The following is a 24,370-nucleotide window of genomic DNA, read 5'->3' as shown; positions in this document are numbered from 1 at the left end:
GTGATACATGAGCAGCAAGCGTAATGGAGGGGGAGCTGCACTAATCTGTCCGAAGATTCAATAACTTAGTAATTAAAACACAGAAATGTAAAGTGAAATGCTTTCTTCACCTTTCATCGGCAAGGAAAACAAATGTTGAACAAGGCTGGCAGGGAAGGGGCTGTGTGCGTGTGAGACTGAATACCCTGGCAGGCTTGAAAAGTGTGAAACTTTCTCCTTATAATTTAGATTGAAATAACCCCGTGGCATCTACAGTGCCTTGTGAAAGTATTCACCCCCCTTGGCATTTTTCCTATTTTGTTGCATTAAACTTGTAATTTAAATGGATTTTTATTTGGATTTCATGTAATGGGCATACACAAAATAGTCCAAATTGGTGAAGTGAAATGAAAAAAATAACTTGTTTTAAAAAATTCTAAAAAATAAAAAACGGAAAAGTGGTGCGTGCATATGTATTCACCCCCTTTGCTATGAAGCCCCTAAATAAGATCTGGTGCAACCAATTATCTTCAGAAGTCACATAATTAGTTGAATAAAGTCCACCTGTGTGCACAAGTGTCACATGATCTGTCACATGATCTCAGTATATATACACCTGTTCTGAAAGGCCCCAGAGTCTGCAACACCAAGCAAGCGGCACCATGAAGACCAAGGAGCTCTCCAAACAGGTCAGGGACAAAGTTGTGCAGAAGTACAGATCAGGATAGGGTTATAAAAAAATATCCAAAAGTCTGAACATCCCACGGAGCACCATTACATTCTATATTAAAACATGGAAAGAATATGGCACCACAACAAACCTGCCAAGTGAGGGCCGCCCATCAAAACTCACGGAGCAGGCAAGGAGGGCATTAATCAGAGAGGCAACAAAGAGACCAAACATAACTCTGAAGGAGCTGCAAAGATCCACAGTGGAGATTGGAGTATCTGTCCGTAGGACCACTTTAAGCCATACACTCCACAGAGCTGGGCTTTACGGAAGAGTGGCCAGAAAAAAATAAGCAAACACGTTTGCTGTTCACCAAAAGGCATGTAGGAGACTTCCCAAACATATGGATGAAGGTACTCTGGTCAGATGAGACTAAAATTGACCTTTTTGGCCATCAAGGAAAGCGCTATGTCTGGCGCTAACCCAACACCTCTCATCACCCTGAGAACACCATCCCCTCAGTGAAGCATGGTGGTGGCAGCATCGTGCTGTGGGGATGTTTTTCATCGGCAGGGACTGGGAAACTGGTCAAAATTGAAGGAATGATGGATGGTGCCAAATACAGGGAAATGCTTGAGGGAAACCTGTTTCAGTCTTCCAGAGATTTGAGACTGAGATGGAGGTTCACCTTCCAGCAGGACAATAACCCTAAGCATACTGCTAAAGAAACACTCGAGTGGTTTAAGGGGAAACATTTAAATGTCTTGGAATGGCCTAGTCAAAGCCCACACCTCAATCCAATTGAAAATCTGTGGTATGACTTTGCTGTACACCAGCAGAACCCATCCAACTTGAAGGAGCTGGAGCAGTTTTGCCTTGAAGAATGGGCAAAAATCCCAGTGGTTAGATGTGCCAAGCTTATAGAGACATACCCCAAGAGACCTGCAGCTGTAATTGCTGCAAAAGGTGACTCTACAAAGTATTGACTTTGGGGGGGTGAATAGTTATGCACGCTCAAGTTTCCTGCTTTTTGTCTTATTTGTTGTTTGTTTCACAATAAAAAATATTTTGCATCTTCAAAGTGGTAGGCATGTTTTTTAAATCAAATGATACAAACCCCCAAAAAAATCAATTTTAATTCCAGGTTGTAAGGCAACAAAATAGGACAAATGCCAAGGGGGGTGAATACTTTCACAAGGCACTGTAATCGCCCGCCACTCCTCGCCTCCCAAACTTAACTTCCCCAAGCCTGAATGTTGCGATACAGTACTTTGAATGGAAGAACTTCATATACCATATACAGTGAGGGAAAAAAGTATTTGATCCCCTGCTGATTTTGTACGTTTGCCCACTGACAAAGAAATGATCAGTCTATAATTTTAATGGTAGTTGTATTTTAACAGTGAGAGACAGAATAACAACAAAAAAATCCAGAAAAACGCATTTCAAAAAAGTTAAAAATTGATTTGCATGTTAATGAGGGAAATAAGTATTTGACCCCTTCGACTTAGTACTTGGTGGCAAAACCCTTGCTGGCAATCACAGAGGTCAGACGTTTCTTGTAGTTGGCCACCAGGTTTGCACACATCTCAGGAGGGATTTTGTCCCACTCCTCTTTGCAGATCCTCTCCAAGTCATTAAGGTTTCCAGGCTGACGTTTGGCAACTCGAACCTTCAGCTCCCTCCACAGATTTTCTATGGGATTAAGGTCTGGAGACTGGCTAGGCCACTCCAGGACCTTAATATGCTTCTTCTTGAGCCACTCCTTTGTTGCCTTGGCTGTGTGTTTTGGCTCATTGTCATGCTGGAATAGCCATCCACGACCCATTTTCAATGCCCTGGCTGAGGGAAGGAGGTTCTCACCCAAGATTTGACGGTACATGGCCCCGTCCATCGTCCCTTTGATGCGGTGCAGTTGTCCTGTCCCCTTAGCAGAAAAACACCCCAAAAGCATAATGTTTCCACCTCCATGTTTGACGGTGGGGATGGTGTTCTTGGGGTCATTCCTCCTCCTCCAAACACGGCGAGTTGAGTTGATGCCAAAGAGCTCGATTTTGGTCTCATCTGACCACAACACTTTCACCCAGTTCTCCTCTGAATCATTCAGATGTTCATTGGCAAACTTCAGACGGGCCTGTACATGTGCTTTCTTGAGCAGGGGGACCTTGCGGGCGCTGCAGGTATTCAGTCCTTCACAGCGTAGTGTGTTACCAATTGTTTTCTTGGTGACTATGGTCCCAGCTGCCTTGAGATCATTAACAAGATCCTCCCGTGTAGTTCTGGGCTGATTCCTCACCGTTCTCATGATCATTGAAACTCCACGAGGTGAGATCTTGCATGGAGCCCCAGACCAAGGGAGACTGACAGTTATTTCGTGTTTCTTCCATTTGCGAATAATCGCACCAACTGTTGTCACCTTCTCACCAAGCTGCTAGGTGATGGTCTTGTAGCTCATTCCAACCTTGTGTAGGTCTACAATCTTGTCCCTGACATCCTTGGACAGCTCTTTGGTCTTGGCCATGGTGGAGAGTTTGGAATCTGATTGATTGATTGCTTCTGTGGACAGGTGTCTTTTATACAGGTAACGAGCTGAGATTAGGAGCACTCCCTTTAAGAGAGTGCTCCTAATCTCAGCTCGTTACCTGTATAAAAGACACCTGGGAGCCAGAAATCTTGCTGATTGATAGGGGATCAAATACTTATTTCCCTCATTAACATGCAAATCAATTTATAACTTTTTTGAAATGCGTTCTTCTGGATTTTGTTGTTGTTATTCTGTCTCTCACTGTTAAAATACACCTACCATTAAAATTATAGACTGATCATTTCTTTGTCAGTGGGCAAATGTACAAAAAAAGCAGGGGATCAAATACTTTTTTCCCACACTGTAAATAAATTAAATACATGTCGAATTGCCCACAACTAGGGATTCTAATGTACAGGAAAGTTATTCTACATGCTTTTAATGTCCCATGTATTAAGTATCAAACCAAAATCAGGCCAACACATCTTATAGTGCAGTGCTTTAGCTTTCTAAAGTGAAACCATGGTCGTAATGAGGGACGTGTGACCTTTTCTAAACAAGTCTGATTCGGGCACTGCTTTATCACTGTCAGATCACATAGGGCCCCATATAGGCTTCTCAGACAACTGCCAGGCGATGTTGTGACCTACATATTTCAGAAAAAAAGATATCGACTGATAAAATTTTAATTATAAGGCTGCTGTTTTGTATCTATGTATAAAACAATACTTATTTTTAAAGGCACAGAAGTGGTGTTTTCAGCAGCTCTGTCACATGCTGTATATTTCCATCAGCGCTCTGTCGTTTAAGGGTCTAGAAGTGGGAGGATCGAGATTTAATACATCTCTCAACAACAATACAATCATTCTTCATGACCAGTCAACTGATGTAGCATTATCTTTGGGCTGGTAGGAACTAAGAGAACGTAATGGTGATTTAAAAATCAAATCATATAAACTACAATAAAAAGTGAAGGACATATGAAACTTAAAATAGGACTTTTTTTTAGCGTGTCTCTCTCTATCTTCATTTAGAGTACAGTACAGACTGGGTTCACACTGCTCCTTATGTTATCTTGTCATCCTACCCTGAAAAGTACCACCTTAGGAACCACTACATCTGCCTTCATATTTTTATTACAGACGTATGCAGAAACACCAGGATAGCTCCAACTGGCACATTAAGCTTACTTCTGAAGTAATTGGACTGTATCAGGTGTCTCAGGTGGGAGTCACCTGTTATATTCTCCTGTGACAATAATGTTTCAGTGGGGATCTGCGAAACGTATTAACACAAAAATCTGTTTCTTCTGTTGTCCACAACCTATTTTGCTCCGCATTAATTTGCAGTGGATTTGTTTATGGCTTTTCGCAAGCAGCTATACTGCTGGAAATAATTAATATGTGATAGTAAGGATGCTACAATCTAATTAAGCAATTTCACTGTCATAGACAATAAAGCACTCAAATCCTAGGACTTAAATCATTTCCTACTTTGCTATAATGTTTTTTTGTATACTGCATCAGAAAAATAATGTTGATAAATATATAGAGAAAAAATGAGAGTTTTTCTAAATAGACAACCATTTACTCCTGGATAATAATACTTTAGTACATGTTTAAGGACTACTTTTTCTTATCTTTTTAACATTTACTACCTTGCGTTAAATTGAAGATACAGCCAATGATCCTCGGCACACCATGCAACACTGTTTGTCTTTCGGCTGTGCATTATGTAGCATGTATCTCAAATAACTCATTGTGGACCTACAGAAGTGGGTCCTTACTTTATTAAAAAAATTGTTGTATCACGATAGATACGGTATTAAATGTGTCTCATGCTGCTCCGGACATGAAATAATAAAGAAAATCACAAGTGAAACACAAAATCAGGTTCAGGATACTGGGTTTAATACATGGCCATGATCACACATTATTTTCTGCATTTTGTTCGGATTCCTGCTTCTTCTTTATCTTCATTTGCACCTAAAATGAAGAACAAAGATGACAGTTGGTAATTACCACATACAGTATGTGGCACATTCATCTTTTCTCTTTCTCTTTATTTTCTAATTATAAAAATGTAAAGAAAGTCCCTGGATTTAATATGACAGAATTTTGGAAAAAGTGGAGGATTCACAAAAAAGAGAGGGAGTATTAAAGGAAAAGCATAGTTATACAACAAATAAACACAAAAACGCCTCTCCTTTCAAGGTGACACCTTATTCAGCCATGGAAGCATTCATTATTTATTTGCATCTGGGCTTGGAGACCATCCAAACTAGTTTACAAAGAACTAACACTCATGTTAGCAGACAAAAGCTGATACCGACTACTGCTCTATTTCTCTCACAACTGGATTGTAGACTTAATGGCACAGCAGTGTTTCACATTCACAACATGTCCATATATATATTTGCGCTGTATATACACTCAGAAAGACAGAAACACATTTTTGAACAAAGCTGGTCTCACATGAAACCTCTGTCTGGTAAAGGATAATTTACTTGAATTAAAAGACCTGAGGAAACAGACATCACAATCTGGGGCATCGATATCTAAGCCGTGGCATTGTTCTGGCCTTTGGAAAGCTACTTAATGTTATCTTTCAAGTCAACAATACCACCCAACGGGGGATGGGACATTGCTCATGAGCGATTTTTCTAACAAAGCTGTCTATAGGCCACTGTGCTCTGTCACTCAGCAGACCTGCCCTCTGCCTGCTCTACCTAGTGCAGCACACAGCAGCTTAGCCTCTTTGTGCCGTTCACCCGACTTCATATTATTATTGATATTAATTCAGTACAATAAGATCACCTGCAATTAGCTGGCAAATCACTGTACTATTGATTAAATACCTCGTGCACTATTAATTAAGTTCCTCAAAGACTCCGTCACTCCAGGGTTCCCTGTTGTGCAGCTCGATTTTCTATTATTATGATTATTTTATAATTAATGGTGAGTAATGTTATAAATGTATACACACATACTGCAGTAGAACAAGAAGATTCAATAACTTCACTTCTCTTATGTTTTCATTTTTATCTCCTTAAACCCACAATATATTCCAACTGAAAAACTGTGACTTAAAATATGGAGATATAATATAAACCAAAACTAGATGTACTTCATGAGAAACAAAAATCAAGAATAATAGTAACAGAAATAACAACCATTATCATCTGAAATGGCCCTTGAGGTGAGGCAGTTGAAATCTGCGTCATAATAACTACAACTGACAAAGAATTACATGAAAGGAGGTAGAGGGAAGCCTCGAAAAACAATACCCTCACACCACACCTACATCTTTAGCTGTCAAGTAATGGACAGTAAGTAGGTTAGCTTTTGAGGAGGCAACACCACTTCCTGATGACAAAAACAATACAAAAATTCATATTAGATGATAACTATGAAATAAAACAATAAAAAAATGTTATGACAATAAGCCACATACAATTCAAAGTAGACAGAGGACCAGTTCTCCTAAACATAATGATGCCCTGACCTTAACAAATTATTACGAGCAACCAGCCAATCACAGAGCAGCATTTGCAAACATTCCTATATCTCTTATCTTCTGTATAAATGTCACCCTGTCCATATAGTTATCAGTATTTAAAAAAACCAACATGTCCGTTACCGACAACCCTATACTAAACCAATTTTAGGTGCGAAGAAAAAAGTTTCAAAATGATAAATAAAATGAAGTTGTTTTATCAGTGCTCCTAAGCACATTTGAGTCGCTTCATTTTCCTCTTACACAGTCAATTACACAGAATTTGTTTCTCAAGACAGAATGCAATGTAGACATCCACATAATCCAGATACCTTATAATTTCACAGCTGCGTTCACTGAGAAAAAAGTTCAGTGTGAAAGCTTGCCATTCAGGCTGAAAGAGGCTGTATTTTCAGTTTAATCTTTTGAAGCTGCCTTAAAAGTAATTCTTAGGCACAGCTTGTTAAAAAAGCTCTTTTACTCTTCGCTGATTTGCTAACCTAGTGCTGTTTGAGCATTAGCCTGTTAAGGAAGCAGTCTCCTTGAATTGCCAATGTAAAAGCCTCCGCCAGCTCCCAGTGAAAGATCAATCCAACAGTTGTCATATCAGGAAGGGGCTGTTTCTTGTGGAAGGGTGCAATACAGTGCCAATGGCTGCTTTGTCTGTATATCCTTCTTTTACTATTTTGCAGTCTCCATTGGGAGGGATGCAACCAGACCTGATGACACATTTGTCACAGGCAGCAGAATGCATCAAAAAGAACCTGGTTGTAAAAGACAGAATTAAATGTCATACTCTTAAGTAATGCACAATGGTTGCTTCCTCGCCTGTCAAATGCTACTGTACAGCAATTCATAACATTTGACCAACTCAGAGAAATGTCTCTGACACAATGTTGTCTTCAGGGGACCCTAGCATCCCTCTGCTGCACATGTGAATGCAATTGCTCCCAGTCAGATAGTGCATTACTGGTGCTGTTTTCACTTCTTGAAGTAGCCTATATTTAAAATTTTATTGAACAAATACATTCAGCATTTGCTTTTAACCTCCCAGAAAAAGCTAATGAAATATGTCATCATTGCATTAAGGCTGTCTTCAGTATACCACTGCCACTTGCTATTTAAAGAAAACCAGCCTTTGTCTCCCAGTTAATTAAATAAACAGAGGTGGCTGTGTTATACTGTTTTTGAATGAACAAATATTCAGCTTGCAAGCAGAATACTTACCTCAGATCCAACAACATTGAAACTAAACAATGGCCACAAAGATGTCTTACAAATCAAGGAGGCTTCAAGTTGTCTCCTGATTTCCCTAAATTCAAGGGGTTTGAACAGTTGTTTACGATGTAAAATCAAATATGGACTGTTCAGCGTTGCTAATAGTTATTAGAGAGCAGGTCCTCCAAGGATTGATTCACAGAAACAATGAAGAGAAAGTGAATACAGGCAGGATGAGTAAGCTGGTGAAAGGCAGTGAGTGGAGTGTGAAAGATGTCACCCAGCCTGCAGACAGAAGTACGGCACACTGCAAGTGACGGATAGTGACGATACATAAAGGACAATCAGCAGAACTCCTTGATGATATAATTAAGAACACTCCCACATTCAATAACAGACAGACTTCCGTGGAATTTCAATTTCACAGTGTAAAAAAAAAAATCAATCGGCGTAATCAAGCAAATAAAACACATTTCCATTTTATTTTTATTTTTTTAAGCTAAATCCTAAATATCTTCACAGACCCTTTGCAGATGCCACTTTGCAATTCCAGCTAAATCTCACATTGTATGGCCCATCCTATCCGCTGCACAAGTGTACGGAAGATTGAAAGTGTAAATTAATACCACATGGCTTCAAAGCGTGTGAGAGTGTGAGCCGATAAATAAACTGAAAATTGCTAATGTGTCAAAAGAAAGCCTGAAAAAAATGAAAGTAAAATAAATAAATAAATAAATAAATAAATAAATAAATCAAGCTCACCATAATGAGAAGCACGAACAACAGAGCTTTCAATCACAACAAACTTTACAGGAGCAAGTTTTTTAAAGATTTGTTCTATATTTTTTCCTTCATAGAACTTTCCCAGGTTGTTTTCCTGTTTAGTAATTAGTCATTTTCAAGTCAAAAGCCTTGTGGGCAATGAATTTTACTCTGTACTCATACTCATTACAGAGATGTCCTTGAACGTCAAACAGTTTGATTATGATGAGGTGCTTGGTATAATTATATGCTCTTAATAGGGTTTAATGTAATTAGGAACCAACATATAGTAGCCTTATATCAGAGGTAAGGTTAGAACAGGAAGGCTTTTAATGAGTTCGAAGTGTGTCTCCAATTGATGTGATGAAAAGAAAGTCTGTTTGAAGTACAGGTTCTTTTTTAATTTTAGATGGTAATTAGTAATTAGTAACGGTCGCACTTCAAAATAAGCTTTACAGCATGGAGAAAAGTAAACTCGGCATCCTGATTTTTTTTTTTTCCCTCTCCAATGTAAATTGAGGTACAGTAATTCAGTCATGATGCTGGACATGAGCGCTTAACAAGCTGTTGTTGCATCTAAGCAACCATATATGCTCATTAAGCCCCACGGAGAGAGAGCAGAACCCATTGAGTGGAAAAGAAAAGTAAATGAATAATCAAACTCAACCTGTTCTAACAGAAACTGAAGAGGATCCCCAGGCCTCTCATAAACCAAGTTTTCCGTCAGCTCCTGTTGAAAGCAAAAACAAAAAAATATAGAAATAAAAGACCACTACTATACAAATACACTCTACTGTGACTCGGTAATGGCCTTTACTTAAATAACGTTTGAATGCTGATGAACTAATCTCTTCATATTTGCCAGATACAGAATCCACTTCATGCTAATGCCACGGGTACACAAGGACCTATTGATGCATATGGGTTAATTAACGAACATAGATGAATATACAATGCCATATCTTTTTGTAAATGGAGGAATAATAGGATGGTCTTCAGCAGGGTTTCATGTGATACCTGGAGAAGTGGGAGTTTCAGTGCAAGCGCTGTGCTTTCTTGACCAGCGCTAATCTGTGTCTGCAAACAAGAGAAGCCACAAAAAATCTGAGGTGGGTGTCTGTGATGTCATGTTTCACCCTGTAATGTGCTCCAGCAGCAGGATCAAAGCACAGGGCGTGCCTGCCTTCACCACTTACACAGAGAATAATGCCTCACTGTGGGTGTATAGTGAAAAGATGGGCCCAGCATTCCTGAGTGCCTTCGACAACCCGAGAAAGTGTTACTGTAGGGTAATAAGCACACCCTGGAAAGAACTGCATCCTGTATTATAAACCATAAGCTGTTTCTCCCCAGCGGGAAGTCATTTAAAACAAAACTTTGTGTTCAACTTGATACATAACATGTTGTGTGTGCTTTTAAAAATCATTTTAACTTTTGACCATATATGATAAATGATTATTGATATGGCATTTATTTATTGGGCTTCAGGATTTAAAATTAATGTAATTACTGTAGAAAGAGTACTCTGTATCAGCTCAGTTTTGCAGTATTGTAGTTATGTGCATTCTGTTGTATTGTCACTGCTTCTCACATACTTATACTTAATACTAACTACTAACAAGCTGCTTACCTTCTTATTGTTACATACTATCACTTATGCACAATACTCCTAACCTAAATTAGAATTAGACTAATCTACAAACTATACTGATACTAACCTGCATACTGCCATACATAATAATACATATTCAGTGATAATTTATGCAAAAAGTATCTTCAAATTATTTCAATTCATATTATTAATGCCTTTATCCAAGGCAACCTAACATGGTTTAATAAACATTAACAGAGAATGTCCTACATCTACACAACATTACCACTAAATGAATACAGATAAGGAGATGTACCAACTGAGGATTTGAAGTGAAACCCAGAAGAAGATCTAATGCTGAATGATGCTGTCAGGATGCATTGTCCCTGTGTGTCCGGGACAGAGACGCTGTGCGTGACCAGTGCCTAACGCATCCCCAGCCCACATCTCTGGTGTGCAGACAGATGCGTCTGGACAGCCCAACCGATGTGCACTTCACTGGGACGTGTTCTTATGAAACTGGGTGTATGTGCTGTCCTCACCCGGAAGATGTGCAGGATGTTGTGCTGCTCCATGTACTGCACAGAGCGCTGGTAGGGGTCTATGCAGGTGGGGCTGGATTGCGCGCCAGGCTCGGGGGCTTCTGTGATGAGGACTTTAGTGGTGGGCTCTGCTCCTGCCATCCTAGATACCCAACCGGGGGGAGCAATGGGAGGAGAGAAAGATCAATAACAATACCATCATCTGCTGGTTTATAGGTTTATTATAACATCTAATGCTGTTATGTATTCAGCAGGAACACAACAGGCACATTACAACATACTTTCAGATGAGCCATCCATTTCAAGATATGAAGCAACGAATCAAAACACGAGGACTGCGTTATTATTACTATGATGAGTGCAGGCCCGTGTCAGTATGTAGCTATAACTAGATAAGTAACATAATGGAACAATCCAACTCAATCCTCTGAAATAAGTCAACTAAACATAACTGGCAAAACGGCATGCAACGCAAAAGCAAAGACGATAGATATTTGCACTTCAGTCTCAATACGTTACAACCATATTGGAGTGATTTATTGCAACCAAAAACGCACCTTCAGTTCCACTACTACCGCCGGCGGCGACTTTCTGTTTGTATTATGTATCAAAATCCAGGGTTTAAATAGAAATGCGGCGTGCAGGTGCGTTACTGTGTCTGCTGCACGAGCCCGTCCCGAGAGAGGCGCACCCGGCGCGGGTCGCCCTGGCAACTGTACACATCCGCCTTTGAACATAGCGCCCGTCACGTGACTGTGCGGTTTAAACGCGACAGCAATGTGTGCAGTTTCCATTGTGCTAAAAGCCACCAGTGATATATGCTAGTATATAATCATTCTTTAACATTATTATTATTATTATTATTATTATTATTATTATTCAAATTATTATAGGCCTAATCATAATTTTAATAATACTATAAAGTTTGCTTTGTAAAAAGTGAGCATAAAGTAATTAAAATGTATTTATGTATGAACTGCTCCGCCAAACGTTTTTCCTGGGGGGATGTACGTCCTTACATAGTCAGTTCCAGTCCACTGTAAATCCATATTGCATATGTTTAAATGATGAATATGCTGCTCTCTAAATGACGTGACCCAATTATCTATTCAGGAATGTCATAAAAAGCCAGAAAGAAAAAAAAGAAGAAAAAAAGCACCCCTGGAGTCAGATTCTCTCTGTGTAAACGCACTGCTAGGTATACTAGTATAGAGGAAACACATCCAGGGTATTGTGTTTAACATACACATTTCTACACAGAATGATAGAATTTGTGTAATGTTTTGTGAAATTAAACTGATGTTATTGACAAGGTTTGAAATGTTCTTAATTATAATAACAAAAGAAAGGAACACCTAATGATCTTATCTATCTATCTATCTATCTATCTATCTATCTATCTATCTATCTATCTATCTATCTATCTATCTACCACTGTCTCTCTATATGCACAGGTGTTTGTCTGTGTGTTTATCTGCCACTGAATCTATTTATTCAGTGAAATGAATTGTAAATTATATTATGTATGGTTTGACACAATGAAAGTATAACAGGGTAATCAAGATAGCTTAATGCAGGAAATGGTAGTGACATCTTTACATTTATTTTGTCTAGTTAATTGCACTGGGAAAACCACAGTCAAAAGCAGCTGGTGATTTGATTAGAGAGTCTGTAGACTTCAAACACTTTCGCGTCAGCTGGACCATATGTCTGCAATCCATTCACCAACATTACTTTGTATCTCACTTTTTTTTTTTTTAATCCTGTTTTCAACATGTCCAAAAAACAAAATCAACCAAAAACAACAACAAAAAAACACAATTCCGTAGTGGTTTCATATTGGAACAGAATAGTCAATTATGCACATGGCAAGGGGAGAAAAGCAGTTGCCATGTGTACTGATGCGTGAAAAAAGTCACGGTTTATTTATTTTTAGAATGACTTAAAAGACTGTGTCTGCCCTCCTTCCATTCCCAAAGGTCTGCCCACATGGAGCGGCCCATGTGTCAGAGCAGGATCCTAATATATAGTAAAATGTATGTTGTCACATTCAGAGTAAGCTGTGAAGGCACACTGAGCTGTTTTTATCCTCCTGTGCTCAGATGAAATTAAACGATGCTGGTACAGGTCTTCTGATTGTTCCATAAAGAAAGTTATACCAGAAAGTAACAAAATCTGAAATTCCTGTTTTTATGCCCCAAACTCAGAGAAGAGTGCAGATGGGGTCCCAGTTTCCTGTACATTTCCTGCAATGCCACGTAATTCAAGTCTCTGCTTAATCTCTCAATCTTGATTAGAGAACCACATCTCTCCTCCAAGGTCCCCGGGACAGCTTTGTTTGAAACATTATGAAGTCCATACCTGCTAGGTACAGCGTATGCCTCCTTCCAAAATCTTTTCTGATGCTTTTCAATTGCCATGTACTGCCTTTGTTCTCTCCCTCTGCGCTGAACATTTATTTAATTAGTCAAATATTCCATCCCTCACTGCCTCCAGTGCTCAATTATTGGGATAAATCAAAAATCAGAATCTCTCAACACTTTAATGATGTGGCTGCAGGAGAGTAATTGGCAATAATTGGGTAATGTGCTATTCAATCAGTCATTGTGAATACTTTAACACTACTATTGCATTTTACTATTTTATTTCTTTTAAGAATCCTACAAAGTCATCTAGCACACTGTAAGTGGCCTACTTTTACCAGCAGGAGAGGTGGTTGAGTTTCTGTGGATTGGTTCATGCGAAGAGGGGGAAAAGTAAGAATATTCGATCATACACAAATCTTTACTGTGTATGTGGCTTAGAGATACATATAATTTGGATTTGTTTTATTTTATTTTAGCATCAAACTGTGCATTTAAAAAAATGGATGATTTGAATGAGACTATTTGAAGTTGTCAAGTAAATTATACTGATACACTTTGCTTGGAAAAAGACAAAAACACACATAAACATACAAACTTCAAAGCCCCATCACAGGGACTCATAGTATTTCTGACATGTTATCTATTTGCATTTTTATTTAATCAGACAAATGTCCTGAATTCCATTATTTAGGCAGTATGGAATATCAACAAACAAAATGTATGGAGGTGTCATGGAAGAAAAATATGTAAAGAGCGTTGGAATATAAAGCAACTAATGGCAATTCACACATACGGTTCCTAGTCTGCCGTGTACAGTGCATTTTGCTAATGTTTTGAATTGAGTGTAAGTCATACGCAGGGTTACAGATCTTGATGTTGCTGTGGGGGCAGCATTTTATGTGAAAGAGCAGTTAATGTGGGACGATGTGTTAATTCAATTCACCCAGGTCATATGTGTCTTTAAATCCACGCCAACATTTTATGAGGGAAAAGCTTTGCTTGAAACAAATCTTGGCAGATCTCCTTTCTTCCTTCTGGTAGCACTTTTGAACTTCCTGTTATTGCTTTGAATTAGAATTCTGTACTCTGAGACAGCCTTCATTCACAGACGAAATCAGAGCACACTAATTAAGCCAACAAAGAAAAAAGAAAGGATTTTCCATGTATCGTAACTGATACATTTGATCAGACAAGTTGATATTTGTATCAGTATTATTGTGTTTCTATGTTACTTATTAAAATAACACAATTACTATGATCTCACCGGACTTGAAATGAAATACGCAATCCTGAAACAGAAACAGAGAGGACTAGTGTTAACTAGTATGTGACATCTGCTAAAAAGTAAATCTGTTTCAGACTTTAAAGAAACGTCTTTAAATGAATACAGTTCACTTTGAATCTGATCATTGCTGGTAAAACAAGGTATAAGACAGACAGATAGGTATAGATAGATAATGATATAATACATTGAAAAAATTAAGAAACCTCTTTCATTTTAAGGTGACCTTCTCGGCCGTGCTGTTCAGGCTCCAGCATGCGAGCCCCAGTCCCTTCCTCACTGACACATTCTCTCTTGCTCAGTGGATGCATTTTTACGCTTGAACACTTGGTACATTCAGACACTGTAAAAAGGTAAACCCTCATAAAATATTTTGCACTTGGCTGCCCTTATGCAACCACCATGTTAGTTAAAGTTAATATCATACAACAGCAATCTCTACTTAGCAGCCACCCACTCAGACAACATCGAACCCCCACATCAATCACCCGGTAATGTTCCACTGATCTGACACCACAGGGATCCAATTGACTGCTGCAGACAAAAAAGAGAAACAAAAAATATATATTTTGTTATGAATCAATCCGTGCCCCCTCAGAATAACCTGTGGTCCCCAGAGCCCTCTCACAGTGTTATTCTTTACAATGGTCAGATCAGAGGCACATTCTCGTCTCGTCTGCTTATGAATCCTGGCTCATTCATTTATGTATTCATAATTTAATACCTGGTGTTTTCAAAGGCCTTGGATGCTCTTTGCTAATTTTGCAAACTTTCACAGTTTGAATGCTTAACCATACTGGATCTGACCAAAGAGGAACAGAGGGTTGGACTTTTTGATGGACAATGGGATTGGTGTAAACCTTGGTGCTCATGGATGAGTCTTTGCTTTGAAAAGCACCACCCAGGAGAGGGAACCTACAGGAACTGCTGGATTACCCTGAAATCGTGTGAATAACTACAGTTATGCACAGTTGAAGCCACTTAACTTGGTGTGAGATATTGAAGGCAATTGTTTACACCTGAGCTAATTTAGGATTGCTATTACAAAGGGGGTGGACATTCATCCAGCCAAGCTATTACAGTTTTTATGTTTAATTAGTTTTACATATGTCAGTACTATTTTTGGTCCATATGGATGCTATTTTGTTACTTCAGTTTTCCTCTAGTGGCTGAATCTAAATCCTGTAAGCAACCTGGAGATAAATCAACATTTTAAGTCTATTCATGGATATTATTAGGAGTGCTGCTTGGTTTTTCTTATTTTCTGTGGATCAGCTGTATTTGTTCAGTCTTAGCATCACATAAACATTGATGGAAAATGTAAAAAGAAAGGTAAGCGTTTCTTACACTACTTGTCCTTGACAAGCATCAGGTGCTTCAACTTTGCAAACTCTTAGCCACTTTTGACATGTTAGAGCAGAGGTTCCCAAACTGGGGTCCGCGGCAAAATACACCCCCACAAAAATGTTTTTTTTTTTTTTAAATGCGGTCTGGCACTGCGGCAAAAATACCGTCCGTCTCCCCCCATAACAACGCCCCCCACTCTCTCACGTTTTTACCGTCAGCCCCCCCCCACTCTCGGAAGTTTTTGCCGTCAACACCCTGCCCCTGCTCTCGTATGTTTGGTAGGTGGGGGTCCTCAGTCAAAATCTGGGTGGCAAAGGGGTCTCTAGGTTAAAAAAAGTCTGGGAACCCCTGTGTTACGTCATGGGTATCGAGAAAGGGGAGAACACATTTCCAAAACTGACCTAAATAGCAGAGAATACACTTCAGATTAATAAAAGCATGTTCGTTATAGATAGGAAAGATTTTAATTACGCATTTGTATTTTGATCTTAGGGCCGGATTAAATAAAAAAACGTTGACCCACCCGCTAATAGGAAACTACAAACCTGTACAACATAGCAGTTACATTTATGATTAGAAGAAAGTGGCATCTCTCTAAAAATGAAGCCGCAACTGAGTACAGTTCTGTAGTTTCCTATTAGCGGGTGGGTCAGAGTTTTGATTTAATCCCAGCCTTAGTATAGCCAGTGTATCAGGAAAACATTTACATTTAAAACATTTTTACATTCTTGCTTTAACAGATATTTTACATTTCAAAACAGTTACAGTGTGATATAAAAGAAGTCAGGAAAGTAAAGATCGATCACTGAAGAAAGGATGCTTTATATTTAGTTAGTTTGGTGTTATTGCTGGGAATGCTACTGTAGTTGCAATAATAAAGAAAACAAATTGCTAACGATAACATACAAATTAAGGGGGAAAATATAGTTTGTTTCCATAATGTTGCCCTTGAGAGAGAGACAAACTCTTCCTGTCAAATGAATATTTTAATGTAAGCCATTCCTAGAAAATGACAAAGCAGACAAAAACAGAGAAAATCAATCTTCAACGAGGCATTGATGTTCTTTCTACTCTCCACAATAAATAAATACTATAACAAAAATTAATGAACAAATTAATTGAAAACTGTACCCTGGCGGAGCTGTGTAGATTTGGGACAACTATATTACTGAATTTTGTTAGCACTTCATTTAATAGATTTTAGAAAAAGGGAAAATCAGGATAAAATATTTCTATGGAGCAAAATGCCTTAATCCCAACGCTGTGCTCTAAACACACTTGCCCTTACTCTAGTGGTGTGCAGGTGGCAAGCAGTCACTGTCCACTCTCTTTTCTACTGTTGTCTGTAAGGGGATTTATCTAGGAAAAAGGATCAGACGGTAAATTGCATTTCGATTTTATTTGATACACACAAACCCTTATTCCAAATTCTTTCTTCTCCTGGCAGTAAGGTTTTCCACAAGACGTTGTGCGTTTGTTTCGGGTACAAGATTATACAAGGCATAAGTTACACACACACATTATATATATATATATATGTGTGTGTGTGTGTGTGTGTGTGTGTGTGTGTGTATTTGGGGAGTGGGATAGGAGAGGAAAGTTTATATTATGGCTAACAATATACCAATGAAACCCGAAGCCCATAAGACCTAAATATAGGAAATCCTTTGCAAATACTGTGAATAATTAATAACACTGGCAAGCACCACAATGATTTCACAACGTATCAGTTTAGGATCCAAAGCTACAGTAAAATCAACCTAACCTCTTCTTCTAGGTTTCCACTGCCAGGAATACTAATGAAAAATGAATATCTTTTATGAAGTAAGACTGATACTGAGAGGGGAGACCACTCGGGTTTCATGGTTGTTTAACTTCAGCTCAGCCAATCATCTTTCCTTGCTCCGATGGGACTGCATGTAACTCAGAGCGAAGTCTTCAGTGACATCACTCATTTAATTCAATTTTATTTATGAAAGTCCCCCTCTCTAACTGCACTGCACCTCTTAGCTTGTGCTCTTACCTTGACAGACAGGTCAGGCAGGCTCTCAAGGCTTTCTTAAATCCTCTAATAAAAATACACTGAGGTCAATCTTATTAAGGCTATACAAATGAAAGCTAAGGTATGGGAGTATAGTGCAAATATTATCTAAAAAATAAGAACCTCACAATATAACAGTTTTACAAAGACCATGTGAAACAGAAGGAAATGAAAAACAATCTAGATATACACCGATCAGCCATAACATTATGACCACTGACAGGTGAAGTGATTAACACTGATAATCTCGTTATCATGGCACCTGTCAGTGGGTGGGATATATTAGGCAGCAAGTGAACATTTTGTCCTCAAAGTTGATGTGTTAGAAGCAGGAAAAATGGGCAAGTGTAAGGATCTGAGCGACTTTGACAAGGGCCAAATTGTGATGCCTAGACGACTGGGTCAGAGCATCTCCAAAACTGCAGCTCTTGTGCGGTGTTTCCGCTCTGCAGTGGTCAGTACCTATCAAAAGTGGTCCAAGGAAGGAAAAGTGGTGAACTGGCGACAGGGTCATGGGCAGCCAAGGCTCATTGATGCACGTGGGGAGTGAAGGCTGGCCCGTGTGGTCCGATCCAACAGACGAGCTACTGTAGCTCAAATTGCTGAAAAAGTTCATGCTGGTTCTGATAGAAAGGTGTCAGAACACACAGTGCATCGCAGTTTGTTGCGTATGGGGCTGCGTAGCCGACGACCAGTCAGGGTGCCCATGCTGACCCCTGTCCACTGCCGAAAGCACCTACAATGGGCACGTGAGCATCAGAACTGGACCACGGAGCAATGGAAGAAGGTGGCCTGGTCTGATGAATCACAAGTTCAAGGTGTTGACTTTGCCTCCAAATTCCCCAGATCTCAATCCAATCGAGCATCTGTGGGATGTGCTGGACAAACAAGTCCGATCCATGGAGGCCCCACCTCGCAACTTACAGGACTTAAAGGATCTGCTGCTAAGGTCTTGGTGCCAAATACCACAGCACACCTTCAGAGGTCTAGTGGAGTCCATGCCTCGATGGGTCAGGGCTGTTTTGATGGCAAAAGGGGGACCTACACAATATTAGGCAGGTGGTCATAATGGTATGGCTGATGGGTGTACATTACTTTTCTATGTAATACCTACTGGGTGTTGGCAAGAACATTAACTGGAAAAATGTAACTTTTAAATCTTTTTTTAACCAATTTGACATTTTTTTTTTTATACAAAAGGAAACCAAAACCCTCTGGATTCTCCTTCATTAACCAGAAGATGATTAAATGATGAGTGTAGGTCAGTTTGGGAGCAGTAGTCTAATATTTGTAAAAGACTCACCTGTCAAAAAGAAATTCTCCTGTCAGGAAAGTTATTTCATTTTCAATCTGCAAATCATTTTCTGCATTTCCTGTTGCACAACCAGTCAAGTGAACGGCAACTGGAATTCTCTTGTGTGGGAGTTAAACTCAAGTGTCAGTCGCATCAGAGCGCCCAAATCTGCCAGCAAACCTGATAGAGAAGATAATGGATCAAACTAGAGCAGTGCAGTTACTTACCTGCCCCAGACCAGCCTAACTCTGTCCCCGGCAGAAACATGCACCTGTGAAACCGCAGAGAGTTAGGAAATATAAGATTTGAAAGAGTTACGTTCACCCCTGTTGTGGGGTTTCAGTCAGTCAGTTCAGGAGATGTAGACACTCTTTATTCGATGTGCATAAAGGGAGCCTCACCTCAGCTCAGTAGTTGCCAGGCAAAACTCAGAGGTGCATTTTGAATTTGATACTTCTACACATGAAGATCGCAGGTGTTGCAGCTCCATTCGCACACCTACAGGATTAACTCCTTGATTTATTTCCTTTCATAGCAGTAAATGCTTACATTCGGCACATATATCATTACATTTTCCTGCTTTCCAAAACCTGATCAGTAACAGACAAGTTAACTCTGCAACTTCTTTCCTGTTCTGTCCAAAAGATAAAAACAAGGTCCTTTTCAGTATACCACATCCTGGCACTATATAGCAATACACTTTATTAAAGAAATATGCACAGAAAGAACTTTCCCCTCATCACCCCCTGCACACTTTGCTGTTGCGGTTCAGAGCGCGTCAGTTAAACATTTTTCTTATGCTCCCTCTCAGGAGAACTAACTGCAACTTTCCGCTTCTGACTTAAACTTGTAACAAGATTATACATTTTTTATGCAATAAAAAATCCCCATAAATAAGTCAGATTCTTATTCATAATTTATGTCATAAGTCAAGGAGCCTGCAATTTTTTTTTATATATTTTTTTACTGATGTGGCGAAAACATAAATGCAACGTAGTAAACAGAAAACAAAAACAACTGTCCAGTTATGAATAAGACAGATGTTTCTAGAGCAGCTCTGGGGAAAAAAATGCATGAATATAGACTAAACAGATGTTGCATGTGCTCAGCAGTGCCTCCTTTCGGGACTTTAAATCTCTCTTGACCCAGGGGTAGTCTGAATACTATACCATGAAATGCTACTGTATGAGAAGTTACAATTTACTAAACTTCCCTACATTTAAAATTCAAAAGAATATGAACAAATAAATAACATACAGGACCTGCCCCCCAGTCCAATACAGAATTCGAATGTCTAAGCGTCTTCTTGATTGACATTCAGTGTAAGTGAAAGTTACGAGTCTGTTGTTCTCTCTGATGTTCCTCCGAGAGCGGGGGCTGAATCTGCAGCTTTTAGGAGGATTTCCTTTTAATAAGATGTGGGTGTTGAGCTTGTACGCTCGTGAAACAAACTTATGAAGCAAGGTGGAAGCAACTGGCCGGCCGAATTGGACCTGGGCTGTACTGTACCCTTAGAAGATACACTGGTGTCTGATATTGCTGCATTTCTTGTATATTATTTCTCTACTTTACAGCTGTCAGCACTGTAGCTAATTCCATAACTTCACCACATCATGCTAGAAATTGATCTAGGATCAAAGGAAGTGTTAACAGGCCTTCTCAAGGGGATTAATTATATTAATGATCACACAATCAATATTAAGTTATTACTGATTAGAAGCAGAAGTTGCCCTTTTAAAAGATGGGGATATGATCAAATGTAAAAATTGTACACTGTACACAATGTACACTGTAAAGTATTTTGCAACTGAAATACTTTTATGTTTACTATGCATTGCTGTGTATGATCTACTTGACTTGTTTTTATGCTTTTACTAGAGTTTACCTCAAGATTTCCTGGGCCCAATTATGAAACTGATTGTTTCTAAGGGCCGGGTCCTGGGCTGACTCAAAACTTTGTCCCAAAATCACAAATCTCAATTCCAATACCTTTTGTTTGATGGAGGATTCTTCCTTAGAAACAATGTGTTCAAATACAGAAATTAAATGAAAACACAAAACCATCGCAATTCAGTAAAGTACAGGAAAGTACTAGAGTTTTTATTCCTTCATATTCAAACTTCACAAACAGCGTGAACTTGTACAATACCTCAGAAAGTGAAACTTACAAAAAAAAGTGCTGGTAACATTTACAAAAGAATCTTCATCCTTACTTAGCAACAATCAGTTTATTCTTCCACACAAAGTTTTTTTTTTATTTTTATTTTTTTTTAGTCTTTTGTATTAAGGCTTAATACTTCTGTATAAAGTATATGCAAGATAAGTCTTCACAGTATTTCGAAAAAAGTCACAATAATATGTAACATAATGAAGCATTTTACGGCTATTTTCTTTATAATAACAAATACACATCACAGGTAAATATATGTGAAAATACAGGGCTAACTTTAAATGGCAAGTTAGGATACTGTCGACTAAAATAAAACTGGTATTTTTTATTTTTATTTTTTTTCATTTTTAAAGCACTTGAAAGAAAGGTGTACATTATATATCATAGAAATGACATACCATTGTTATAACTAAAAGCAGAGGGAAAATGAAACAAAACTGAAACAAAAAAAACAACGTGGAGATCGCCTCAAAAACTTTGGCACATCCCTTTAAATATTTTTATAAAATAGATAAAGGTTTCTTCTTAAATTATATGCAAGGCAGTTTAGCAACACAGGCATAATGCTGGACAGGAACTGAAACACAGTAGACTTAAAACATACTGTATAGTAAGGTGCTAAATGAGAGATTAGAGTGCCAATCCTCCATTCAGATCAGCACGGATAAGGTGCATTTAAAGTCTCATGTAGCTTTTATGCTTTTTTCTAGTTTATTTCTTTTTTTTTTCTCTGAAGAAAAATTAACAAACAAAGAAACAAACTAACAAAAAAACAGAAAAAGTGGCCAATAGTCTCAAGGCGACCTCTTACATCTTCCATAGATAGTTTGTGTTGGAAACAAAAAGAAAATGAAACATGCTCATTCTTTTTCCGTGTCTTTTACCACAACCGCTCCATCATGGCAAGTGGAATCATTAAATATATAAGATTTCCTTTTGTCTTCATTCTAATAATTTTATGTTGTCGTTGTTTTTATTTTGGATTTTTGGAGAAAGGAAAAAAAAAAAATCACTGCAAACCTGTGGATTGTGAGGGAGATAGGAAGATCTCGTACCCAAAAGCAGCACGGAATACAGGGGAGATATTTCAGAGGATTTCATGAGGGATCAACAGATCGGTTTCCAGAGATTCCCTGATCTCGATCTTCCCGATTGACCTCAAATAGTTCCACATCTCTAGAATGTTATCCGTAAAAAGCTTGGCTTCTTCGATAACAAATACTGCTAAAACATTTACTGGAAACACCATTGCCTGGAATGGCTTAAGCTTTTCAACTGTTTGTGTTTGTGTTTGTTTAACAAGCTTAGCAAGAAATTATCAGAAGGCACATACCTATGCTTCCTCTATTGTGTGATACGTTTAGACACACAGCACCATATTTTTTTCAATGAATACCCCAAAGCGGTTAAATAATAATAATAATTTTCTATATTATTACTATTTCCTCATTGCTCTTCTCTCTCTCTACATATATAGCTTTATATATATCATGTTTGTGTCTGGTGCTATACACGATTTGTTTGGATGCTTCGACGTTTATGTCTGTGTGTGTGTATCTGTGTGTGGGTGTGGAATCATGCAATTCACATTCCTTTTCGTTCAAATTTGTCAGTGTTCATCGCTCTTTATATACGTAGTGTGCAATGAGGCTTTGATTTCCCATCCATGTGCTAAAAATATCACCAGAGGAAACACAGAAAAAAGGAGATCAAAAAAAAATTTGAGCACATGTGCCCAGGCGGGATGATTTCATCTTCCGACTCAGACACATTTGTTGGTTTACTTGAAAGTTACCAAGAAATCAGGACTGTGACAGCTTAGTACACATCGACTAAGAAGATGAAATCCATCTAAAATATCCCCTTTTACACTTCATTACCTGCGTACACAGACAGTTTTCTTTCTTTCTTGTTTTGTCTTTTATTTTGTTTTGAGAATGTCTACTTTCTGATGTTGTGTATTGCTATTGATCCATGAAACCAAGTTGACTTTAGTGCAAATCTCTTTTCTGTTTTGAGAAGTGAAAACCAGCTCTGCACTGATCACAACCTTATTTTACAAATACAAATGGAGGTTACGTCAGAGCTTGATTATAATGTTCTCCTGAAAAAACAATGGATATTGACATAGTGGTAATGCAAAATTTCAAGTCTTTTATAAATATATATATTTCTTACATTTTATGTTCCTCAATTGTTTGATTGTAATTGAGTGGTTTCCCTTTTTAGTACAGAACACCAAGATAGAAATAGAAAAATTTGTTTTCTTTGGGACAGTGATCATTTTTTTTTTTTTTTTTTTTTTACATAAACCTTCAGAACAGGGGCTCAGTATCCAAATGATAATTCCTGCAACCCTCTGGACATACTAAATTTCTTCTCGTAAATCAGCTCAGCATCTGTTTGCTAAAAAGGGTGAGCCTGGTCTTCATATGTATTTTTGAAAAGACAAGAAAAGACAATTACATTTCAGCTAATTTTTTTCAGAGGGTGGAAATCGGGTGACAGCCATTCAGAGGATCTTATGAATCACATTCACTTTACCTCTCAGGAAACCATAACTGTCCCGTTGTGAGTAAATAAGTGTAAGAGACTGAATTTCGTGCTGCTTGTTTTCTCCTATAATTGTCCTTAAACTCTACATATCAGTAACACACTCACAGTCCAGTGTCTTTGACAATGAGAGTATAAAACGCCCTTGTATAAAAAATCCCCTTATTACCTATCTCAAAACAGCAGTCATTACATTACAAACTTTGTTTTTCATTTGTAACAATAATAATAAAAAAAGACAATAAAACCAATTTAGAACACACATGAAGAATTAGAGTTGAAAAAACATTACTGCAGCATATCCATAAGGGCAAACTTGTTTTTTTTTAATCTTAAATTCCTTTCACCTAAACAGCTCAAATTCCATCGTTTTTTTTTCCTGTTTTTTTGTTGTTAACATTTTACATTAACTTATAAAATAGTATGCCAATTAAAATCAGACAACAAACCAACTCGGAAATAAAATGTTCAAAACAGTATAAAACGTTGAATCATTTTGATAAAAAGGGCATCGTTTGCATAAAATATGGAAGATG

The 24,370-nt window shown here is 38.3% G+C and overlaps 1 protein-coding gene across 1 annotated transcript; it reads right to left on the bottom strand.

Moving 5' to 3' along the window:
* Positions 1-5,061: 5,061 nt before the first annotated feature.
* tex55 (testis expressed 55) lies at positions 5,062-11,489 on the bottom strand. The gene is made up of 4 exons (XM_066699133.1): positions 11,339-11,489; positions 10,782-10,923; positions 9,316-9,378; positions 5,062-5,158 (listed from the first exon to the last, which is right to left on the bottom strand). The coding sequence occupies exons 2-4, from the start codon at positions 10,920-10,922 to the stop codon at positions 5,099-5,101; spliced, it is 264 nt and encodes an 87-aa protein (XP_066555230.1). The 5' UTR covers position 10,923; positions 11,339-11,489; the 3' UTR covers positions 5,062-5,098.
* Positions 11,490-24,370: the final 12,881 nt, after the last annotated feature.

This window comes from Amia ocellicauda, chromosome 3 (genome assembly GCF_036373705.1).
Source record: "Amia ocellicauda isolate fAmiCal2 chromosome 3, fAmiCal2.hap1, whole genome shotgun sequence".
Lineage (NCBI taxonomy): Eukaryota > Metazoa > Chordata > Actinopteri > Amiiformes > Amiidae > Amia > Amia ocellicauda.
The sequence above is the reverse complement of the archived record's forward strand: the minus strand, read 5'-3'. Positions and strand labels throughout refer to the sequence as shown.

Coding starts and splice junctions, on each gene's coding strand:
- tex55 (XM_066699133.1), bottom strand. CDS start 10,922: ATGGCAGGAGCAGAGCCCACCACTAAAGTCCTCATCACAGAAGCCCCC. Junction 9,379..10,781: donor ACATCCTGCACATCTTCCGG/GTGAGGACAGCA, acceptor TGCTTTCAACAG/GAGCTGACGGAAAACTTGGT. Junction 5,159..9,315: donor TTCAGTTTCTGTTAGAACAG/GTTGAGTTTGAT, acceptor TCTTCATTTTAG/GTGCAAATGAAGATAAAGAA.